Here is a 23,819-nt window from a genome sequence, read left to right on the forward strand (position 1 = left end):
AGGGGCGGCCTTCAGGAATGAAGCAAAATCCGAACTCAAGGAAGATTTTCGAAAGCTAAACAATTTTTCTTATGGTTTTAGTGTCACTGCAATTTTCTCGTCGAGATTCCGGGGTGAAAATCCAGCTACCCCTCAACTAAGCTCTTGATGCTTCACAATGCCAAAAATGCGTGAGTGCTGGCGCAAAAAAGCCTCAAAATAAAATTGAGATTTTATGCCTGTATCACGTTTTTTCTGTTGCTTTTCTTTTTTCGTATTTTTTCAAACAATCTTCAGAAAGGTGCAAGAACTTGTTTTATGGAAGTATGAAGATTATTTTCCATGAAGTTTAAATCGATCTATTCACGTAAAAGCTCTCTGGGTATTGATATAAGCATACAATAATTCAAGTTCTAAGCAGTAAGCTGTTTCGGTCAAGCAAACTATTGATGGCCTTCCCTTTATCCATGACGAATGGATACTAATGGGAATTCTTCCGCGCCGTTGTAACCTTAAAAATGACTTGTGGATAGCCGTGCGGGTTGGAGACACACGAACATCCCAATAAACAGAACCAAGACCCTAACATATCACAGTATTTCAGAAAATTGTATGAGCCTCTACTGAAAAAACACTTATCTTTGCCTTTATCCTCCCAGCCACGGTTTTGGCGACAATGCCCTGGCTACATTTTCCGCTCTTAGCAGCCGTCCTACTCATAAGGTTTTTATACTCACAAGGAGCTCAGTAATGGTGACCAGATCTTGACCCTCATTAACGATGACTTAGGGTTTTAGAATTGTTTTACCTACAAGGATAACGAACAAATGATCAGTTATAAAAATAAAATTAACTCGTTTCGCTGAAAATGAATGGAAGTGAGGGAAGACTCACAGAGGGTATTTTCTAAGACTCGATTTTGTTTTTGTTCCTTTCTGTTTATCAAAATGTGGAATATCAAGAGTCAGTGGGCGCAGGCTCTGTAACATCTGCAGGACTCTAAAAGTTACGTAACATCTAATTTAAAGTCAGACTTCTTTTGTTAACAAATCGACGGGGTTACTACCGGCCTCCCAGGGTTAATCTTAAGCTAACTAAGTTGTGAGGCGACAAGACAATAGGAACAATTCAAAGAAATATAACAGCAAACGACAACTCAACTGGAAAGAAGCGACTGTTTGTAAAACGTGGTTGAGTTGTCTTCGGAACTATCGATCTCAGCGGAACGGATTTGAACCCATCTTACCCCACCCCAAACAAGAGTTCATCTTTGTAACCAAGCATTTCGTTACAGCTCTTACCTTTCCTTGTTGCCGAAATCTACTGTAAAACTGTTCCTTGGTTTTGGATGCTTAAATATGTTTGTGTTCCATTGTTTCCTAAGTTCCCTGAGATATTTCGATTTTATATTCCCCCTCCCCCACCCCCTTTCCAATCCCCGTATCCCAGTTCGAATATTTTTGTTTGAGTTGCTGTGGTTTTCGGGGAGAGACGGTGATGCGGGGTCATTTTCTTTCCATTAGCTCACCATCAACGATAATCTTCGATTTCACGAATGCAAAACCCGTTTGGAGATTCAGAGTGAAATACATCGAAAAGTAAAACGAGACAATGGGCTTAAGATATTTGCCAAGGAGGATTTGTGATAAGAGATCATTTGACTATTTCTCACGAAATAAGATGAATACATCTTTTGTCAACTGTTTTGAATCCCTAAAGGGACACAATGACGAATACCTGTCTCAATTAACAAGACAATGTGCTATTATAGATTCAAGTCGTTATTCACAGAAAAAGCGACAGGCTTTTAGACATACAAGGGCATAAATATTCATGGTTGTCGAGGCCTGCCAGATCAGAAAACCTTTCCTGCACGCAATGCAAAAAATGGTCTTGTGTTGGTCCTTCCAGGGCTTAAGCAAATGTTGGTTCAAGGGACAAACGTTGTTAGATTTTACACCGCTGAGATGTTTTTCAAATAGCCTTTTTACTCTTTTAAAGCTTTTGAAGCACCTGGTCGGTCTGTTTGGCAATGATCCCATTTACTGGACTCCTACGAAGAGTTGAAAGTCCACAATCGCTACATGTTCTATCAACAAAACGTTATGAGGTTTCTGTTGCCAGGAAAAATATATCCTTCAGGATGAAATCATTTTGCTTGCTTTGCCTTTTTTGGAGTCGATCTTAAAAAATAACTGAAGATTAGTTTTCTATTTACAGTTAGCAAGTTCTAAAAAACTTTCGGTTGTAAACATGTAATTAATTTATATCCCAGGTGCTAAAATTCAATATCCAAACACCACCCAAAGTCTCGAATAATGAACAAAAGAGAGAACAAAGTTCAGGCGCATGGGCCAAGGCGTATTGTGTGGTTTCCATTATCGTTTATCCATGGATAAAAGCCAAAAACGAAATGTCCAGGAACACGAAGACCCTTAAAACGAATTTCAGGCTTTTTGGATCGTTCATCACTTGGTGTAACGTACAATAAACAGTTGCGATCGATTTCACGGTCAGGTTTCAATAAAAAATGCCGCTCTTGTCTTGTGCAAAGGGGCGAGGGTTTCCATGCTTTGGCAACTTTTTAGAACCATAATTAAGCTATGTTTCAAGTTTTTATATTGCGCGGTATCAACCTCGTCTCGCCGGGCTTTTTATCACGACTCGAGTCTCCACCGCGAGAAAGCCGACGTTTGAAAACCTTAAAAATCTCAACCAACACTAACTTATCAATATGCTCCAGAAGCACATTATATCAGATTTGATAATGATAGTCTCTTCCCGGAGCTTGCTTTATTAGAAAATAGGAGAAAACAAGAAAGAGAAATAAACTGTACAATCAGCAAAACCAAATTTAATACAATTGATTCAGTCAGTTTTTGAACTGACTGGATTCTCTACCGTTAATGCCAACAGTGGTATAATTTAAAGAACTTTTTTATTCAAGGCATTTCGTATATTTTTCAGGCCTATGTATCAGAAGATTGGGAGTACAATTTATAAACCAAAGTTAGTTCATTTGGCCATTTGTTACAAGCAAGATCTTTATTCGCATTTTTACTTCTTTTATCAGTGATTTACTTCCTGAGATAACGAGGGCGTTTATTTTTATAATTTATTCTGTTCACGTTCTCTGTCGATTCCAGTTTGACATTTACAAGCAAAAAAATATATTCGTTTATAGATATATCACGCCGTAGCGTGAAGATGGACGTTGCCTAGAATATAAAACTTCGAAAGAATTCTGTTTGCTCGACATATTTTAGCCTGTGTTTACATTTTTTACGATATTAAAGGGTAAATTAGCTAAAAAGCTCTTGCCGCTTTTAAGTTTGCTTGTCAACTGTGCACAACTTGCGGATGGCGTGACTTTCTCGTGAATGCGATAACCTCGCATGACAAATTTGAGTACAATCTGTATGGGAAAATGTCATTTCCGTCACGAGAGAGGAGGAAAATAAACACACGGTCTATCGAAACATTGCAAGAAAAATAAAAGCTCGGGTAATGATATGCATTGAGGTGATCGAAGTTAATTTTTTTATATCGAATTAAAAAATCTATATTTTGACGTTCGCGTAACGTTCATTGATTTAGCGCGTGACATGTTATGATTGAGATTACTTTTCTGTGGGTGTTTTTGTTGTCGTTTAGTCCCCTGACGATAGACCGCTTCGTTGCTCTCGATCATAGTCTTGAGTAACACAACGCGAGAGAAATCTGCTCGATGTTAGATTTTATGTGCGAAAGACAAAGAAATAGTGTTTTTTGTGGTTATTTTCCAGACACGTAACAGAGGGTATTAAATTTCTATTTGTGCACGTTGTGATGGATGACGCGAGTTGCACCTTTGAACAAAAGAACTTTCACTGAGGAACGGTAGTACAATAATCCATAGTACTCTACGTCTCGTGAGATCTTAAAAAGAAATCAACGCTTGAAAATATAATTAGCATCTCGACTCACGTTCTTAAGAATGATTTGGCCGCGGATCAACCTTTAACCTTTGTGTAGAAAAGTTAAGGGGTTTGACGGATTCCAGAAGGTAAATTTCGCGGATGAGTGATTAGATGGCAGTTGACATTCAGCGTGACTAAGAGTCGAACCAAAACACAATGGCATTAGCAAGTCACAGCTACGCGACTTTTCCCTTACGTTTCTTTTCACATGCAAATTTTCTATGATTGCTATTCTGGGCGTTGAATTGTAAATATTGCATAAATTATATGGGTCGTCTTAAAACAAACCAATTATCGTGTCGGTTTCACGTGCGCAGCCAATAGCGTTGTAGGATTTCTACCCCAAGTCAGTTGCTGGCCGTGATCAATACCAGCTCAGTACAATGTGCATGTCAATCACTGTGGTGTGGGGTCGCAAAATTGGCTCTGCTCTCACATAAACTTGAAGTTCTTCCCTTTTGAGGATACTGGAAATCCGTTCAATTTCAGAAATTTTCTGCGACTTATTCACTGAGGTGGCTACTTCGCGTGTGTCAAGCAGTCGTGACCCAAGCGGACGAATTCGCATGGTTTTCATTACGTGAAAATCATTTAATTTTAGCTTCTATGGCTGGCCGCGAAGTGTCTTGCGAACTCACCATCGACAATTTGAGTCTTATGTTATAGTAAAAGGGAAAGTAATACTCTAGTCACCCTGGCGGACTCCGAATTTATGGATGTGAATGCGAACAGTAAGCTTAAACGGAAGAAAAAAAACCATGGGTTAGTATCGTGAGCAATTTCTTGGTTGGTGTTTTTATGTCGGTGTGAAAAATCGTGAGGTGGAAAAGGCTTGATTGTCCTACTTGAGCCTGGACAGTGGTATGATCTGTGCTTGTATCGAGTGCTCTCACCCAAAGTTTCAGCGCGGTGTCGAAAAGGTTTGCTGTTTAGATTTGAAAATAGGGAAGAACTTTGCAACTATGATTTATTCGCTGCTAAAATATCGTGATAAAACTGTCTTTCAGGCCTGGAAACCCTTCGAAGCGACATCGCGATCGACTCAACGCCGAGTTGGACAACCTCGCAAGACTGCTGCCGTTCCCAGAGGATATCGTCACGAAACTGGATAAGATTTCCATTCTTAGACTTACCGTCAGCTATTTGAGAGCCAAGAGTTTTTTTCAAGGTAATTAATGTGTTACATATACGTCTTGTCTTGATATGCCTGTTGGTGAATCTTTTCCTGTGAAGACACTTGAGTTGTTCGTGGCTGCCATGCAATATTTTTTTTTGGGAATTAAATTTCTTAGGTTCTTTCGACGCCCGCTTTTAACTCAAGGGAAGTTCCAAAGATTGGTCAATTGTATAACGTTAAATTGATAGATAAACGCTTATCAGAGTTTTCGTGGTAACTGAATACAAATGGAGAATTGATTTTATAGTGGAAGGTTGAATTCGTGATTTGAAAACACGGCTGCAGCACTGTGGATTTGTTTACAAAGCGATAGCCACGAAAATTTTTTCAGACGTAAATAAAGAGGAATGGAAGAGGATATCCTTAAAGATTTTGATTAATTTACAAGACTAGAGGGCAAAGAGGTCATCCGTGATTACCTTGTAATGAATCGTCTTTTCCGCTGTGCGGTGGGAAAACAAAATAGCCGTTGCGACAGAGAAGAAAGATGGGGACGATACTATCAATAAGTTGTCTTTGTTGACCGTCTAGATCATCTTCAATGGAAGACATCTTTGTTTAGACATCTTTGTTTGGACATTTGTTAGTCGAAAGCATAACAGCAATATTTTTTCATCCTTACAGGAGTTAAAATCTCGCGGCGGTTTAAGAATTTTACTATAAAATCATGTGCTTTAAATTCCCGAGTCCTCGAGAAGCTGTAATCATAAGTTGAAGTCTTACTGAATTTCAAGAAAAATACCACAACATCGATACATTGGTTTAAATTTTTTTTTTCGATAAATTTTTGACAGTGAAACCCAACAAAAGCGAGATGTCGAAAGCAGAAGTATTGCGGTTGTCTTTTTCCTTTCATGATCTCGTCGGTGTTTATTTCTCTGTTTCGACTATTACGTCCCTCAAAAATTCGCCGACCTTTTCCTTGCCTTGGTAACCGTTAAGTGATTGGAAAGGCTGTAAATCTTGATCAATCTTGGGCGACGCTTTCTGCTTGAATTGAACCGCCCTGTACGGACGATCAATTTTGCATAGGTAAGCACAGACACAACGCATTTCATTAAGGTAAATCTCGAACAATTCAAAAACCAGATTTAGGATGTGCACGGAAGCGAAATTCAATTTCAGAGGGAGAATGAACCCAAGGGACCCATGGTCATTGGATATGACTAGCTCGACTAGCTCCCCTAGCTCCCCGTGTATACATGTGCTGATTCACACCTCTGGCGTTGTACTAAGATGCAGTTGTTCTTTGGTCACGCAGACTGTGAAGTAACCATTGCTCACGCAACGAGAAGCGGCAAACAAGCAAAAATATAATTACTTCATGTTTTGTTTTCCTTTTATCTTTCTCAGTGACTTGCATAATTGACCCATCTTCCTTGCAAAGCTAAAAGTGAGAGGTTCTTTTTTCGTGTATACGAGGAGATCACGTGAGACATCTTTACCGAGCTTTGTTGTTCCTTTGTACTGGCTAGTATAGGCATCAAGGATGAACTTTCCCTGTGTATGTGTATACTCTTGACCCTTTTTTTCAAAGCCGCAAATGTTTACGCATTTCGGCATTCGTAGAACCAGTTTGAGTCCTTAGTTGCAACCTGGAGTTTTGTTTTGCGCTAGTTGACTTCACGGTGTTTTCGTGTTATTTATCATGCTAATGAAGCTGTTAGTCGATCGATACATAAATCTCAAGCTTTAAGACAGCTTTCATCGATAATGTGCAAGTAAATGTTTTCAAAGTTAATAATAGGGTCGAGCTGTTTTCTACTCGTTTTTAGTATGTTGTGGCCTTACCAATGCAATATTCCGTCCTTTCCAGTAAAATCCCACCCGCTGCCGAAGTGTAAAAGATTTCATTAAATAGACCTGAACATCTCCTGGATTTCTTTCCATCGTCAGAAATCCTGACAGTCAAGCTTTCTTAAACAATATTGTTTCCTGTGTTATCGAAAAACCCGCATTTTTTCACAGCAAGGAAGAAGCATACATTAAAATATCTGATAGTAAATTTTGTTTTGTTAGCTTAAGTGTACACAACATTGGAATCATCGAAATTTTCTTTTGAATCGTCGCTCAAGACCTTCCATTTTTCATATCTCGTTTTATGCAGACAGTAATTAAGAAACCGTGAAGACGTTTACAAGAGCGCAATTAAAAATAAACACTTGAGTGCAACTCGCGCCAATCTTAATGTCCACGATAAAAGAATTCCGTTTAAAGTTAGGTGTACCCTGAAAGAAGCGAAAAACACCAAAGTATGCGCGGTCCACTTGCTTAGTTGCCGTTTACTTAACACGAATTATACGTACGATAACATTTGTTCACAACCCATTGAAGCCTTTCCTAAGTTTTATTATACTTTATAGGTGGTATTAAACCTTTTGATTGGGTGTGACCGTGTCCATGCAGTCTTCACTAGATATCTACATATATGTACGTTGGCAGTATCAAAGTTTGAGCCAGTTTTTAAAGGGGCATGATATTTTTAGTAACAGACTGAAAAGCTCAGCTTATGGTAGGCACAAAAATATGACAAAACTGATTTCCTTAAATTTCAATTTTTTTTTTAATGCACAGACTTTCTTTACCTGATTTCTGGAACAAATGGCAAAGAAAGAGTTACATGCTAAACTTGAAAACATTCGAGAGTGTTTTCAAGTTTGCATGTTTTTCAAGAAATGATGTAGAAGCGATCCGAGGGGACGTTTATGGAATACTGACCAGCAATCAGCATGCCATGACAGTGTTCCAATAAATGTTGTGAAATCTAGTCAAATCACTGAACATTGCATCAGTTTCCAAGTTTTTGGAAGATTGCAATTTTTGAAAGGGCTATATACCTATATAATTATTGCTTAGTACACTTTTTTGTGCATAAATGTTTCGTGATCCTTGGAAACATTCATTTGTTAACAAACTGTTTGCCTCTCATTGTCGGAAAGCAAAGGTTTTCAGAGCCCAACGTACATGAATGTCTTTTGTTCACTTTCACCTTTGGAATTTCTTTTCAGTCTCCGATGGAAGGCACGGAAAAGAAGAAACTTGTGAAGAGCTTGTTAGGGAAGTTGAAGGAAATGGTGTCTTCTCACAGCTTTCATTAGAGGTATTAAAGCCATGCACAATTAGTTTTGGTAGACTACAGCATTAAAGCTACAATGTGATCCCTTTGTCAATACATGTACCTATTGCATACTTTTTACTGATTGCCTCTACAAGGGTTACTCTTTAGTTGCAAGTGCTGCACTTAAAGGGGTAGTGTCATGGATTGTTAGTAAGTCTGCAAAGCAAAGGAGACCTGTTTATGGATGGCAAACAAAAATTAAGGGCCAAAATTTCTTCCATTTTGTGGTGATCCAGAAGCAATTTAAGAATGAAAAAGTCACTGAAAATTGATTTGGTAAATTTATGGTCAAAAGAAAAGGGATACTTCCCATGATACTACCCCTTCAATTAAAACCTAAAATTTCCAGAAAGTCCTGCATTTCACTATCCTATGTACTAGATATATTTTCAAATGGGAAGTTTTTAAAATCTTAGAGGAGCACTAAATTCTCTGGAGCCAGCTATATATAATCATTATGAAGAAGTATGTGAAGTGTGTGAGTTTTCTTTGACAAGTCCTATATTAACATATTACAGTATGTTAACCTTGGCTGTATTTATTGTTAGACCTCTGCTTATTTTACTGCATTCTTAACCTTGAAAGCTAATTTAGATTTCCTTATTCTGTAGGAATTACAAATGCTTGTCATTGGTATTAATGGACATTTCTTTTAGGATAATCTTTTTTAATACCACAAACATATACCGGGTATTATCTTATTTTACAGTTTGTACAATAGGTGGTTCTCCTTTTGAATTAGATAACATGTTGATCTGTAGTCTGCTCATAATTCTGTTTAGGCTCTTGATGGCTTTATAGCAGTGATTACGCAAGATGGGCAGTTGTTTTATGTGTCTGAAAATGTACGTGACTTCTTGGGATATTCTCAGGTGAGGATATTGTCACTCTCCTATCATTGCTCCACAGAGAGTTCCAAATCTAAGAGAGTTATAATTAATAGACTTGATAAAACTGGACACCTAACAGACAAAGCTAAATGATACATTTGCAAATTTATACATTAACTCTGTGGATAATGGCTCCAGCTTTGACTCCAGGGCCCGGTTCCTCGAAAGCCGATTAACTTAATCCAGGATTAGCGTAAACTTTTGTTTCACGTTTTCAACTTTTTGGTGAAAGTTTCTTTTGCTTATTTTTGTTTTTCAAGATTGACGTCTTCTCATGTAAAGTTCTGCCGAAAATCTGTGTTGAACAGCATTTGGGAGTAGAGAAATAAACTGCTTGGTTAATTTTTAATCTTAGATTAGCGTTAATCGGCTTTTGAGGAACTGGGCCCTGGTGAGCGGAACCATAAAGATATCCAGCATTTAAAGCTAAATAAATCTGGATCGATTCCTAGTAAAAGGCACTTAAATAAGCTGATGGAGTCATTAGAAATATAAGGCCTGGAATGATCAAGTTTTTTGGCAAAGGCAAAGTTGACACATGTAAGATTTCCAGATGGATTAAAAGCAAAATATCTTTGTGGTATGGTGAAATTAAGATCCTACACCATTTGGGTATGCCATTGGAATTGCCGATTTACCAGCCTGAGGTTAATCTGTGGATTGATGCCTATCAGATATCATGCCGAGTTTCAATAGTTAAGCAGTCATAATTCAGGTAAAGTTAATCATATTTCTCTCTCATGACTGGGCAGTATTCTTTAAATTTATCCTGTGATCTGATTGGTTTTTGGTAGTAGGCGGTATTCTCCCATCTTCTCCCACTCACAGCATGTGGTATCCGTTGCATGTAGTGATAGAGTCAGTTATTACATCACTTGCTTTGCGTAAACCTTTAACTTTTCATGCAAGTACTTATTTCGACATGGACTCAGATGAAAGTTGTAACAGCAAAAGTGAGATTATTACCCTGCCAAGGTGGAAAATTACGACGATAAAGAGAGCATTGGTTTGTAACATACAGTAAATAAAACCTGTAAAATGCTCTTTTTACAATGGCGAGTGTGCAAAAAGTGTATTAATTTTTTATCCTTTATTGTTATTCAAATTAAAATGTTTCGGTGAAGCCTCTTCCTGGAATTTGCATTTACATCTGTTTCTAGTACTCCCAAGAAAAATTAATTGTTCAATTTATGGATAATCTTGCCATAATTGCATCCCTATTTCATGGCATCTGACAGGATGCAGCGATGCGGATCTGCATAATCCCTAAAATCCTCATCCTCCGCATAATTACAATATTTTGCTCATAAATGGAAGAAATGCCTGATATTGGTGATAAAGCAGCTGCTTACCATCCTTACAAACATAAAAGCCATTAGAGATTGACTGTTTTGAAAGGCTTATTTTCCTAAACATTGAAGATCTATTAAAGAAAACATGCCATTTTGTTCGCAAGATGAAAGTCGTAAGCAGTTTCCACACATTTTTCGGCAATGAGCCTGGACACTAGAACTTGTGTTATAAATTACGGATACCCTGGGGTTGGAATTTCAAAAAATATCCTGCCCCACTTTTGCGACAAGAAACATGTATGTGAAACTTTAGGTGCAAGTTATAGTCACAAATTACATTGTCTATTGTAATCCTAGGGAGAATAGTAGCCCGCAATACATGTGTGTAAAAAATTACCGCTGAAAATGGTCACTGATCGTGGGAATAGATTGCGGTCCAACCATATTACAATTTTGCTCCATATTTCCAAATTGAAACAAAACAATTGTTTATCAATTTATTTATTTTAGCAAAAGTTGCGGCAAAGTGCCAACTGCTAGCCCTTTTATTTCAACGGTGAAAGCTTGTCACAAATTGTCGACCCCTCATATATTTTAATCACCATGAGAAAAAATCAGTCACAAAATGTGACTGTATTGGTCACAATTTTGAGTCCTGATTTACCATAAGCATGTAAATATATGGGACGGGCCTAATTATTAGTTTTATTTAATTGTTTAAATTTCTGCATAATCCGGTGTGATTTCCGCATAATCGATAAATGTTTACACAAAAGATGGCCGAAAATTTCCGCATAATCTTTAATTTTTTCCGCATCCTATCAGAAGTCCAGCTATTTATTGTTCAGGTATTTTATCAGGTTTTACAGAAAAAAAAATGGTATTCACCAGTCTACGCTATAAGTCCGTCTGTGTTGGGAAAAACTGTGCCCTAGAGCTGTCTTGAGAACTGCCTGAGCTTGCAGTCCTAAGAGCTACCTTGGGCACAGTTTTTCCCAATACAGACCTCCTAACTGGTGAATAATTACATATATATCACATATATATTAATCATGCATGATATGTCATGTCCAATCAACCATCAGATGGCTTAAATTTTTCTGATTATTCTTCATGGTGATTTTCAAGGATCAGCATCAACCCCTGAGGGGGGAGGGGGGGGAAATAGACCCTTTACAAACTAATTATTGTTGTAAGGAGGTGTGGCTCATTTGCATAGTACTTAATGGCTTGCTTAAAAATGGGTCTTTGACAGGCTAGGTGCATTTTTTGCAATGTTTTACAGGCTGCTGTCATTCATCAGAGTATGTTCAAGTTTCTACACATTGATGACCAGGATATGGTGAAAACAAACTTAGCATGGCCTAAACCTACTGAAAAGAAACCCAAAGTAGTAAGTGTATCATGATTTTGTGATTTGTAGTCCTTTTATCCCTGAACTGACCCCACTGACAAGTTGAATTGTCTGGCATTATACAGAGTCACATCTATACGGTCCAGGCCTTCTAATAGGGTGCGATTAAAAAATGCAAATTATGCGATTTTTTCAGGGCAGATTGTGCGATTAGAGAGGCCAATTATGCGATAAATAATGTAAATTGTGCGATTTTTTTCTCAGCAATTTTAAGCTTGTTTTATGAGGTTTCAGGTTGAGAAAAACACTTTTTTGCTGCCCTAAAGACATTTTGAACACAAAGGAACAGTAATTATGTATCTCGATCGACATTAGTTGGGATAAAAAAAAAAAAGAGGTCTTCTGCACTACCGGTGCACCACGTTAAAAGTTGAAAGGACACAGCTAACATGCCAAATGAATGATCAAGGTGCTTGTCAACCACGAACTTTCGAAGATGGTCAATCACAATAGGGCCATACCCCCATTTATACGAGAGAAAATAAGGCCCTAATATTTCACGACCAGAAAAACATCTGTCCATCGTCCACGTGGAGCGTACCTGTGAGGTACTTTCTTGCTCGATCGTCAGCTGTCAGATTGGGCGGAAGGTGGGAACTTCCTTCTTCATCGAAGAAAAAGCGAGCGTTTTCACAACAAACTTATCCATGAGTAAGTTTTTATCAGTTTTCAACGAAAGAAACTACATTTTGCCGAAAAACTTACAACTTCGCTTATTTTTCACAAATCTCTTCTCTAAGAGAAGGCAACATTTCAGTGGTGTGTATATAAGTGCGTGTTTGTGTTGCACCAATAGAAGGAGACTCGCACCAGGTCCCCGACATGAAAAATAAAGCCTTGAACTTCGAATGTTTACGAAATCGAAGGTGACAAAGGGTTTTTAGCCTTTTTCCAAGATAAATCATCTTAAAAATGGCGTATTTATGCAGGAATTTCTAAGAAACGTGTTGATTTATGTTTCATTTTATGAATTTTGTGCATCCTTTTGTGAATTATGCGATTTTTCGTGAATTGTGCGATCGGATGCGATTTGACGTCGATTGTGCGAAATCGCACCATCGCGTAATATCAGAAGGCCTGTATACCGTATTTACCCGTGTATATGCTTAAGCCGACCCCCATTTTTGATGGCAAAAGAAGCAATTTCCTAATTTCTCTGTTATATGTTCATGCGATACTAATCTTGTGTTCTTCAATTTTTTGGAACTGTGGATCAGGGGTTTCAATAGAAGGCGGTTACCGGCGGTATACCGCCGCCTGCTTTACCTCACACCGCCGGCTAGTTTGCCTTGATTTTCACTAAAGATGCTATCATAAACTTGTCAAACTGCCGCCTTCAATGGGCTATCATGGACGGCTATTTCATAAGTTATTGAAACCCCTGGTGGATACACAAAAATCAGGGCCTCGAGTGATTAATGGTTTTGTGGTTCAACAGTTGTTGAATCGGCAGGCATTTTGCCCTTGAGTTTCGAAAAAGTTCTCAGAAAATCGACATGCAAACCTCAAACTAACCCAGGGCTTGAAATTGCGACGAACTGGTCGCCAGTGCGACCAAAAATTGAGTGCTGGCGACTAGATTTTCAGAACTGGTCGCCAGCTGGCAAATCTCGTTTTGTCTGACAACCCAAGAGAAACAGTACACAACTTTTGTATTTGAATCTTTATATGATGAAATCGTTCGGAACTGGTAGCGAGAACACGACTCTCCATTAAAATAATGTACAAATACTTCAAGAAAATCGGTTTCTCACTTTGTTAAACAATTAGTATCACAAATGTGCTTCAATACTTCGATCGCCGCGTTTACTATAGGTGCCATATTAGGTCCGATGACATAATGGTCTTAATTAATCTGGAAGTTTCTTTGGGATATGTATGGATTATTATGAACGATACCATAATAACACTATTAAGAACTTACAGCTTTCTGTCTCACAAGTCATGATTAAATTTAATTGGTTTTTTACACGAATAAAGGGCTAGCAAAGTAGTCACAAGGGTCACATAATTCAAGAATTACATTATCCACGGCTATCTTTAGTACGGTGTTTATTTCCCTACCAATGATATTATGAAAGTTGCAATGTCCACACATTCCATGGATGGTGTAATGGCTTTTTATGTATTTAATACTCGTGTCAAATCAAGCGCTTCAATAACACAAAAAGGCAATATATTTTGTACTAAATAAAGAGTGGAATATTCATAAAATTAACGTTTTAACAGCTTTTGGTGAATAAACATCATAAGTTGGGTGATTCGAAGTCCCACTGACTATATGGCCGAGTGGAAGTTTGGGTCTGCTATTAGGCTGTATCCCTTGTGGATCCTTCCTTGTCATCCGCTAAGTTGACTGCAGTTGTGAATCATTAACTTGATCCTCAGTTGTGTTTCAAGTGAAATTATAGGCTCCCCTGCCTTGTCACAGTGGAAATAAAATTTCCCGGGAGGCACACGCCCTAATCACGCTGTATATCACACCTTTGATTGCTGTATTGCCAGCATGGTTGTCCTGGTGGTGTTAGTAGTAGTGGTTACCACACCCAATAAATTAGTAACGGGGGGACGTGGGTTCAAATCCTGCTCAGGGTGAATTTTCTTTCAAACCTAAAAACAATCTTATCCTTTTTGCCATGTTTAAAATGAATGAGAAGTATGATGATGAAATAAGTCTGAAGAGTATAACTTTATTTCTTTTACCACAGAAAAATGAGGACAAGCAAAAAGATGTATTAAGTCAAGATGATTTAAAAATAGGTGAGCTTGTTCATGGTTAAAAAAGAAAAAAAATAGCAGGGAAAAAAAAATGAAACCACAATGTCTGTTACTGAAGGCTGCCATCTTCTATGAAAGTACCCTTTTGGGAATTTTTTTTTTTAATTAAATGAAAAGAGGAAACCTTTTGACTCCTAACTCCGTTAATAAAGTCTTTAATTAAGTTACTATAATAACTATTGACGACTAAAATATTCTGCGTTAGTCTAAAATCTGTTGGAAACAATGGGTTAGACAGTGATTCATTGCTTTGGTGAGGCTAAAGTGTTGATTTAAATATAGAATGTGGGTAAGGTAGTTACTTTTGCATTGCAAGTTTTCTTCTAATTTATTATACTTTCTCTTGCTACAGGCTGACTTTACTGCTGTAAAACTGTTACCTTATTTTTCATTGTTTTTAATTATTAGCCTCAGATGACAGTGACAGGCTAAATCGTTCATTTACTTGTCGCATGAAGTGTACACTAAACCATGGGGGTGGATTTTACAAGGTAAATCAAATGCATTGTTGTTTTTTGTTTTGGTGTGCGCACACATTGCTGACAACAGATCATTAGGCACAGGGCTCATGGTCTTTTTGTCAACTAATTAACTATGGGGTGAGTTGTGAAATGCTTTTTACCAAATATAATACTATGGTTGATTTAATGAAATAAAGTGATTTTTCTCTGGTAATGTTAATCCTTGTGCAGCCAGTTTTTGTTATTTTGTTATTCCATAACATCCTTTTTTGGTCATAACTTATAACTTGTTTATCTTTTAGATAATGAAGTAACCAAAACTTGTTCATTGCATACGTTGCAGAATATATTGTGATTTTAGGTGGATATGACTTGCCTGTAAAGATCCGCCATAATAAAATTTAACTTTCTTTATTGCAGCTCTTCAGGTTGTCTGGCAGATTAAGAGAAATTCACACACGCAAGCGCGATAGTCAAGTTGTAGAGTATGGTCTTTTTGCCATCTGCTCACCTGCGAATAGTCCTCACTCACACCATGCTGGAGCCACAGTAAAAAAGGAAGTTGCTTTGACTGCTCAAAAGAGATTGGAGAGAGCTAACAGTGAACCCATTTGTGGCAGGTTTGTGTAGATTCTTTTTGTTTTATTTCCTCTGTTTTGATATACACAGTATCAACATGGGCACTGCATTGAAGGCTATTCTGTTGGCCCTTTGATTGGCTACGGACACGTAGCTTTCCATGACTTTCAGGATTGTAAAATTTTTGATGGAAAAGGCTTGAGAGAATTATTATATACATGTATGTAATACCAGATGGATACAAATCATCATTCTGTTCCTTGCCTTGAAATCTTGATATCCTGGGTTCAAGACCCGCTGTGACCACTCGTTGAATTTGTTCCTGGTAGTCCCTGGTTCAAATCCCTAGATGCATTTGTGAGCAGCCAACTGGTATGCGTCCCCGGTCAGTTGGGATTCTTAACAGTTGTTGTTGTTGTTCTGTTCCTTCATGTGTTCATTGGCCTTGAAAAGCCCCTATGGGGAGTGGTCAATAAAGTATGTATTGTAAATTGTATTGTATTGTATGAGATTTATTCACAACGTAGTTATGTGCATTGGTGTCACCATGCAGTTGTAGAAATTATCCAGATTCCCTTTACAGAGGGGTCAATAGTTTGAAGGAGTTGAGGATGGGTCCAAAGAAGCCTCAGAATTATCTTGAGGAGGTGATGGATGATCCTCATATCTCAAGGAAAGGAAAATGCAGGGAAGTTTAAAAGGGCGGTGCTAGGAGTGTAGTGTTTCTTTTTTAAATGTAACTGTGTCTCACAGTTGCAAACTCTCTTTATTGCAGGAGAGCCACTCTTCCTTTAACAGGAATGCTCCCTTCAATGCCCATGAACCGTCATTATTTAGGATCTGAAACTCGATCTACTGCTGTCAGTCCTCTGGCATCTCCCACAGCTTCGTCAGATTCAGGGCACCCATCTCCTGATTCCAGTCAAGGCAGTAAGTTATTATTGACAGACTCTGACATGCGAAGTGAAGGCAGCGAGATTTCCCCGCCATCAAGCAGTAGCTCTCAGGACATTGATGGAGGTCTAGCTGTGGATCATCTTATGACTGGAAGGAGCCACCCATTTATGAATGCTCGTAGGGTGGACCGCAAGAGAGCAGCAAACTACATGGATTCCCACAGGCCTGATGAGAAAGATCACATGAGAAAGCGTTCTCGCAGTTTAGCAGATGCCAGTGAACTTTTCATAAGAGATGGTTTCGATCCCAGATCATTGTTCTTTAGAGGAAACTTGCCAGCAATTCCTGAAATCAAGGTTGAAAACACCAAGAGGAACGAGGATTGTGCACAGAGTTCTGAGACATCAGATAGAAGGCTTCTGAACAATCAGGACAACAGACTCGATGCTGCTCAAGGCCTTGTTAGTCTTGGGAACATGGCATCTAAATTTCCTGGACTTTGTACGTTTCCTCCTGAATTTATGTACCCTGATGTCATGTTACAACATGACATGCTTCATGATTTCCAGCACCTAAGAAGCCCTTTTGACATGCACAATCCATGCTGCCTAGGAAATGATCCTTACACGGCTTTGGCTATGAGGCGATGGCTGAGTAATACTGAAATGTTTCATTCTACATTGAATCCAATGATAGCTGCCCAAGCAGGCCTTCTTACTCCAGCTGAAAGGCTGCGCTTACTCAAATTCCCATTTGTTTACCCGACTCGTTTTCCTGTCCCATCACCATTTGATATTGGTGCAGCTTCAGGGTTTACAGAGAGAAACCTGCCAGAGTATGCCTTGAGAGGTTTCTACGGTAACCGAAATGGACTTGTAAATTCAGATATTCCACGGAGTGTTGCAGCAAAACAGCCAGAGCAGAGCCAATCTCCATCTAAAGAGAAGCAGGCACCAGTGGGTGACAACAGAGAAAATAAGTCTTTTCCCGTGAAAAGTAAACTAGGAAGCTCAGAGGGTAGCATTTTCGTCAAGAAAGAACCTTTGTCAGGGGACAAGAAAAATGAAGAAGCCAAAACAGCAAAGAAGAATACCTTAGATGGCACATCAGTAAACGTTTGTAGCAGTACTTCAGATGTCGGCAGCAGCGGTGATGGTGATGAAGAAGAGAGAGTAGATGTGGTTGGTGGAGGTAAACCAGGATCTGGGCTGCGTCAAACATTTGCTGGAATTCAAGAAGAGTTCAATAGCCGACTTGAAAACCTCAACAAGTCGTTCGCGCTTTCGTTGGATCAGAACATGACTTGTCCATAACAGTAAGTGAAAAAGTAGTGCCGTTGTTTCATGGTACTTTTGGTCTCTTAAAGATGTTTGGGTTAGAGTTAACTTAAATGCTCTTATGTTGTGAATAAGTTGGGTTTAGGTAGCACCTGTTCACTTTGTTTACTGGTGCTCAGAATAACCTGTTCACGACAAAGCAGATATTTTTCACAAACCATGTTGGACATAAACGTAGCCAGTGATATTTTAAGTGATGTTAAAGGTAGATTTGTTTTGTAGTTTGAAGGGAAAAAGGAAGCATATGCTTTCGTTTTCTCTGGCCTAGAGATATTGTATTATGACCAAGTTCGCTTCAACATAGAATATTGATTTGTACAGGTTTCTTTTAAACACTTAAAAATGGAGCAGTTTGAAGTCTCAGACAAAAGTATGTTAATGTAGATAGTGCTACTCTGAAGTGGTAAGATGTTTGAATGTGTTTGTCTTTTCGATAACTAGCAAACTCTGAAATTAACTCAGTCAACAATATCTGTCAAGTTTATGCTGGGCAAAATGAAGTCTAACAATAAATATTTTATTTTCTTTTCTTTTGGCCCCAATGTTTGAAGCCAGGCAAAGAATTAACAGCCTATTCTTTAATTTGAATCCCAAATTAACACAGTAAAAAAAATGCCAATTACACAGCTTGAAGTAGAGCTGTTTGGGAGCAAACTGGATGTAGAGGCCAAAACACCATTTACAGTTTTTTGTCCTAAGATTAGTCTTTTAGTGGCCACGTTCTTACCTTTTGTCGGTCTCTTGTTCGACCACTTGTAGGTGTTTTGTTTTCTCAGTTGTTGCAATGTAAACCGCAAGTTGTTGATTGAGTTCAGTGTTTGCTAAGTGTTGAAAGGTTACTGTACGTGCACAATTACACTAATCTAATCAGAAAAAAAAAATCTTATCACAGTTTATTAGCCATCGACGTCTTGATTTAAAATCATTTGTTAATTCCATGATTTTAGGACAGTAGAAAAGTATATATTTAGTGATTTGAAATGATTTCCCATGCAATGATTTTGGGATGAAGACCATGCGTAGTTGATTAAGGCATGGTGAATGTACCACTTGTACTTCTTAGCTAAGGTCTCAGTTGTCTTTGGGAATTTTAACTCCTAAGACTGAGTTCCAAGGCACTTTGCGCATTGCTCTGTCAAAGCACATGATCAACCTTGTAACCGAGGGCAGTGAAGGTTTGAATCTGGAACCTTGTGTTCACGAAATTTCCTGAAATTCAAATGTCTTTCTGTAGAGAAAATTTCCTTCACTTGAAAAGACAGATCAGACTGGAATTTTTAATGTTAATTGTGATTTTTTTTGCCTTGAGATGATTAACTCTGACAAATAAGGATTTGAAGGGAAAGTAAGGAAGGCAAACATTTAATCCATTCCTTAAGTGCCACCTGAGTTTTTTATTTTTTTTTTTTGGTAACAATACCTTGTATAGAAATGTTGGGTTGGATGGACAATATTAGCGACCCTCAGTTTTGACGATCAATTTTAAGTCAACCTCGTCCTTATGAATATTGGTTAATTTCTCTATTACTATGAAGGCGTTTGTAACAAGAACTAGTTACATGTATCAAGCGATTGTTTAGAGCCCGTATAGCTCATCAGAAAAACGCATTCTCATACCAGATCAGAAGGTCGCTATTATCTGTTTGAGGGATGTTAAATTTTCAAATTAACCACTTGTGCTTCTTTGGTACCAGATACCAATCAAACGTGACCAGCTTAGGTCGCTTATATTCAATGTAATTGTTGTAGTTCAATTTTTTTCCTGATTCAAATTTTTTTTAAAATCAGTTCAACTTTAAGTTTTCTTTTTTTCAGATTAGGATAATGAATGTAAAACAAAGAAAAATCAAAATTGAACTGATATGAAAATTTTCAAACCAAGAAAAAAAATTTAACCACGACATAAATAGTTGAGAAACATCCAGCAATACAGTCAGGGGTGTAGAACCAAATGGAGGAAGAAGAAGAGGGAGCTTTGGAGCATGCCATGCTCCACTCAGACTTGTTTCCTTCAGATTGCGGCTTATTTCATTGTTTTTATACCTACGCAATCGAAGTTGAGCCGGCTTGTGACTGAATACTTCCCTTTTCCCTGGCGAAAATATGCCAGGTATACTCCTGACAGGGTTAAAGTCTTATTTGCGGCTAAATACAGGAATTGCACCAACCCAGTCATTCGCTTGTACAGATATTACATATTTGAGCCCGCGAGAATGAGAGCCCCAACACCAAACCAATGTTTTTACCCAGACCGCTGGTCGGTGCAATTCCTGTATTAATCGCACAGCGGCCATGTTGAGTCCCGAGGGATTGAGAACTTTTGTTTTGCCCGACCGAAACTCGTTCCCAAACATTTCAACTCGAGGCTCGGGGTTCGAAATTGTCTATGGCCAATATGGCCGCCGCACGAATAAGGCCCATTGAGGAGTTGTAGAAACACTTACGTCAACGGCAACGGCAACTTCTCTTAACGAGAACATTATTGGTTGAATGAGGGAAAATAAACGTGCTGCACCCGTGGAAGGCATTTTAAAGCAATTCTTTACCTTTGCAAAACAACAACATCAAATACTCAGTTGTAAGGGTTTTGATGGCGACGTGTGTAGACAACAGCGAGTCGTTCATTTTCTATCAGCCGGCGTCGTTGGCGGAAAACGCGTGTTAAGGACATGATAATTTTTATATGTATCCTAGTTGTGATCGGTTGAAAAGTGGCGCGGAGTCCGAAGTAGTGTTGGAGAGATAAAGATTCGCGTTTGCTTAAACAGCCAACGACAGGCCTGTCAGGGTTGGAATAAAATTGTAAACATTAGTTGTTGTGCGTTTTTTTTTTTTTCGTTTTTTAAAGCTTGCCTTATACACGTTATTCCAAAATGGCCGCCATTTTAGTATTCCTTTTTTTTAATTGCAATTTGATCCTTTTAACCTCGTTCAAAGTTAAATATTTTTTTGAATTTTACATTTGATAGCGAGGCCAAAAGGGCCAATTTCCAAGGAAAGAAAAGAATACTAAAATGGCGGCCATTTTGGAACAACGTGTATAGCTTTTTAGTAAACAATAAATTAACGCCTGACGTTTAAAGGAAATGCATATCTTATTCTCTCTACCGTTTAACGGCTTAACTACAAAAAAGTTTAGACAGGTTCTTAAGACCTTGTTAGTGCACTTAACCTTTTATTGTATAGTACAGGGTCGAGTCAGTTTTGTTGTCATGTCATTCCGTTGAATGGAATGCTGCTTTTTTTTGCATTGCCACCGAATGCAGTGCACACATAGCCCGGTGCTTATCCGTTCATAGCCGTTATGTGATGATTAAAATGTAGCTAGCATTGAGATAGGAATCCTGTTATTCCTTAGCCAGGGTTTTGTGTATTATTTTACTTGATTGCGTCTCAGGTAAATAAACCCTTCCCTTTGCTCATTAGTAACTGGACGCTCAGATTTTCTTATCAAAACGTGGTGTAACAAAACCAATGAGGTTTCTTCCACGTAAAGAAAATCTTGGTCGAGTCCAAGAAGAGTTTTTTTTTCTATATGGAGCTTAAAGATGTTTTTTTTTCAAATTTTATGTCGTCATTACTATTGCGCCGTGCCACTTTAAGAGATCTTTTTAAACAACATTCTTACGCCTTGATTTCTTGATGAAATTTGATCCTCCGGGAGAGTATTGCTGATAAGGACTGTTGTTATTGATCGGCGTTTCTCCAACCCAAGCGGAAGTCATCGTCCACTCGTGAGATGACTTCCGCTCAGGTCGTCGAAGCGTCAGTCATTAGCAACAGTCCATCTCATGACAACGCTCATCCGCAGAATTAAATTATATCAAGGTATTTCATTTCTGGATTCAAACCATTTTTTCAGTTGTTAGGCTTTGCTGTGTTTGGCGTATCCGAAAAAAAAAAGCAACCTAGAACGCGGAAGTTTCAATGTAAGGCAGGTTAGCCTAAGTGCTTCCCAGGGTCTCTCCTCTGAGATGGAGAAAGACCCCTTGGGAACGAAGTTAAGGAGAGCCATCAAGAAATAAAATTGAGAACAGAGAAATCGTGTCGTTTTCCTAAATTTGCGTTTGGTTTGTTTCCATATTAAAAAGCGTAAGGAACTTGAGCAAATGCGAAGGACGGCGGCGTCATTATGTATTTTTCGGCTCATCAGATTTAGAACGTAGGCTGTTTTAGGACGCAGAAGTGATGTTTTAATTAACGTGCACCACTCAGTGGTCGATTCATTCAAAGTATAGATGGGCAATATTAGATACAAACGACCTTTTACTGTGCACAATTCATTGGTAAAGTATATATATCCATGTATCTTTAGTAAGCTTATATTTAGAAGGGGTAGGCTTGTCTTAAATGTGGTGAATAAAACTTTTAGTGCTTGTATTTTGTGTATTTTACTTCTTTGTCATCAAGTAAGATTCCGTGAACTTGTAATTTCGTTTTCGCTTTAATGACTTCTTGTCAGCACTGCACCTTTCATGACTTAAAACCCCTTTTACATACGCACCCCTATAATTTCTGGGGCGGTTGCCAAATATGCCTTCTGTTTGTTCTGTTTACACACGAAAAATTTACCGTGTTGTGACTGAAGAACAGGTATGGTACCGAGATTTCCAGGATTTCGGAGTAACGTGCCAGATTTCTTTGCCAGTGTTAAGTGAGCTTTAAACTTGAACAGTACAATCAATTGTTGCAGCTGCATTATGCCAATGCCAGTGCCAGTGCCAGTGGGATACTTGTGGCAGGTCTCTATGATCTCCGGTCCTTTTGTAAACAACCGAAAGGCACACTTTGTGCTTAGACGTACTTTCAATATATTAAAATTCAGTTCTAAACAAAAGGCGTCATCTCGAGGCTCTGGGGAATAAATTAAAGGGTTTGTATGAGTTTATTCCCCAGAGCCTCGAGATGATGCCTTTTGTTTGGGACTGAATTTTAATATATCGAAAGTGGGCTATTGTGAAAGTTTATCTTCCCCTGAAATATTTCAGGGAGTTCAGATAGCTTTGATCCTTTGGATTGAACTGCGAATAATTGTGTTAAAACTACTGGCCATTTTTCGTGATTGGACTTTTTTGCGTTTTCAAGATTAAGCCGACATCGCGTGTTCAGCAAACGGAAAGTTACGTGGACTGAAAGTTTTTTTTTTTTTTAACAAAAATCAAAGAAATTTGTTCGATTTGAACTGGATTTCTTTCCGACAGATATCGAGCAACGTTTCAAAAGGGAGAGAGTCAGAATATGACAATTTTATTCTTTATTACAACCAGCAGCTGGCTTCCGTTTCACGTAAACGCCTTGTTTTAATCTCTCTAATGTTTCATGAGCTTAGCTTATAATAAAAAAAGTTTTTTTCTTGGCAGTCGATTAATATTGATAAAGTAACAAGCTTTTGTGTTTATAACTGGTTTAGTGTTTGAAAGGAGGTGTAGGTTTTCCGGTTTTGGAAAAGGTATTAGGTTCTCAGAAGGTCCTTGGGCCGCTTCAATGTTTTAAGTTCAACCGTAAGTGGTTTTACAAATCATCAAGACAGCTTTCGTACTGTGACTGTGATGAAGTACTTGCTAAACTAGAACAACAATTTCGCCATAACGTACTGCGCAAGAGAAAGGTAGAGGACAAATGTACAGTTAAGGTGATTACGTAATAGTAAAACTTTGATCCCTTACGCCTAATATTAATCGCACTGCGTGGAAATAAGCGGCTTTTACTTCGGGTAGAGGAGCACAGAACGCGTCATCAGAAAAGAATGCAAATGCTAGAAATTTACTCACAAATAATTAGTACATGGAAGTCTGGCATTGTGGAAGTGTGGAAGTTTGGCAATGTGGAAGTTTGGCAGTGTGGAAGTTTGGCAGTGTGCGTCAGGGTTTGTGTTCGGGTTAGGGTCACTACCACACTGCCAAACGTCCACACTTCCACACTGCCAAACTTCCACATT

The 23,819-nt window shown here is 38.4% G+C and overlaps 1 protein-coding gene across 3 annotated transcripts in view; it reads left to right on the forward strand.

Moving 5' to 3' along the window:
- The window catches only part of LOC138040898 (uncharacterized), a 27,129-nt gene extending 4,869 nt beyond the window's left edge, over positions 1 to 22,260 (forward strand). The window contains exons 1-9 of one of the 3 annotated variants that reach the window (XM_068886611.1): positions 4,357 to 4,700; positions 4,946 to 5,106; positions 8,124 to 8,215; positions 9,016 to 9,105; positions 11,701 to 11,808; positions 14,538 to 14,589; positions 15,016 to 15,098; positions 15,489 to 15,688; positions 16,423 to 22,260. In XM_068886611.1, the coding sequence (XP_068742712.1) occupies positions 4,651 to 4,700; positions 4,946 to 5,106; positions 8,124 to 8,215; positions 9,016 to 9,105; positions 11,701 to 11,808; positions 14,538 to 14,589; positions 15,016 to 15,098; positions 15,489 to 15,688; positions 16,423 to 17,857 (2,271 nt within the window). In that variant the 5' untranslated portion in view covers positions 4,357 to 4,650 and the 3' untranslated portion in view covers positions 17,858 to 22,260. Of the gene's footprint in view, positions 1 to 4,356; positions 4,701 to 4,945; positions 5,107 to 8,123; positions 8,216 to 9,015; positions 9,106 to 11,700; positions 11,809 to 14,537; positions 14,590 to 15,015; positions 15,099 to 15,488; positions 15,689 to 16,422 lie in introns of those variants that run through there. The other 2 variants (XM_068886610.1, XM_068886612.1) reach the window with 2 other exon arrangements.
- Positions 22,261 to 23,819: the final 1,559 nt, after the last annotated feature.

Source organism: Montipora capricornis, chromosome 3, assembly GCF_036669925.1.
Source record: "Montipora capricornis isolate CH-2021 chromosome 3, ASM3666992v2, whole genome shotgun sequence".
Lineage (NCBI taxonomy): Eukaryota > Metazoa > Cnidaria > Anthozoa > Scleractinia > Acroporidae > Montipora > Montipora capricornis.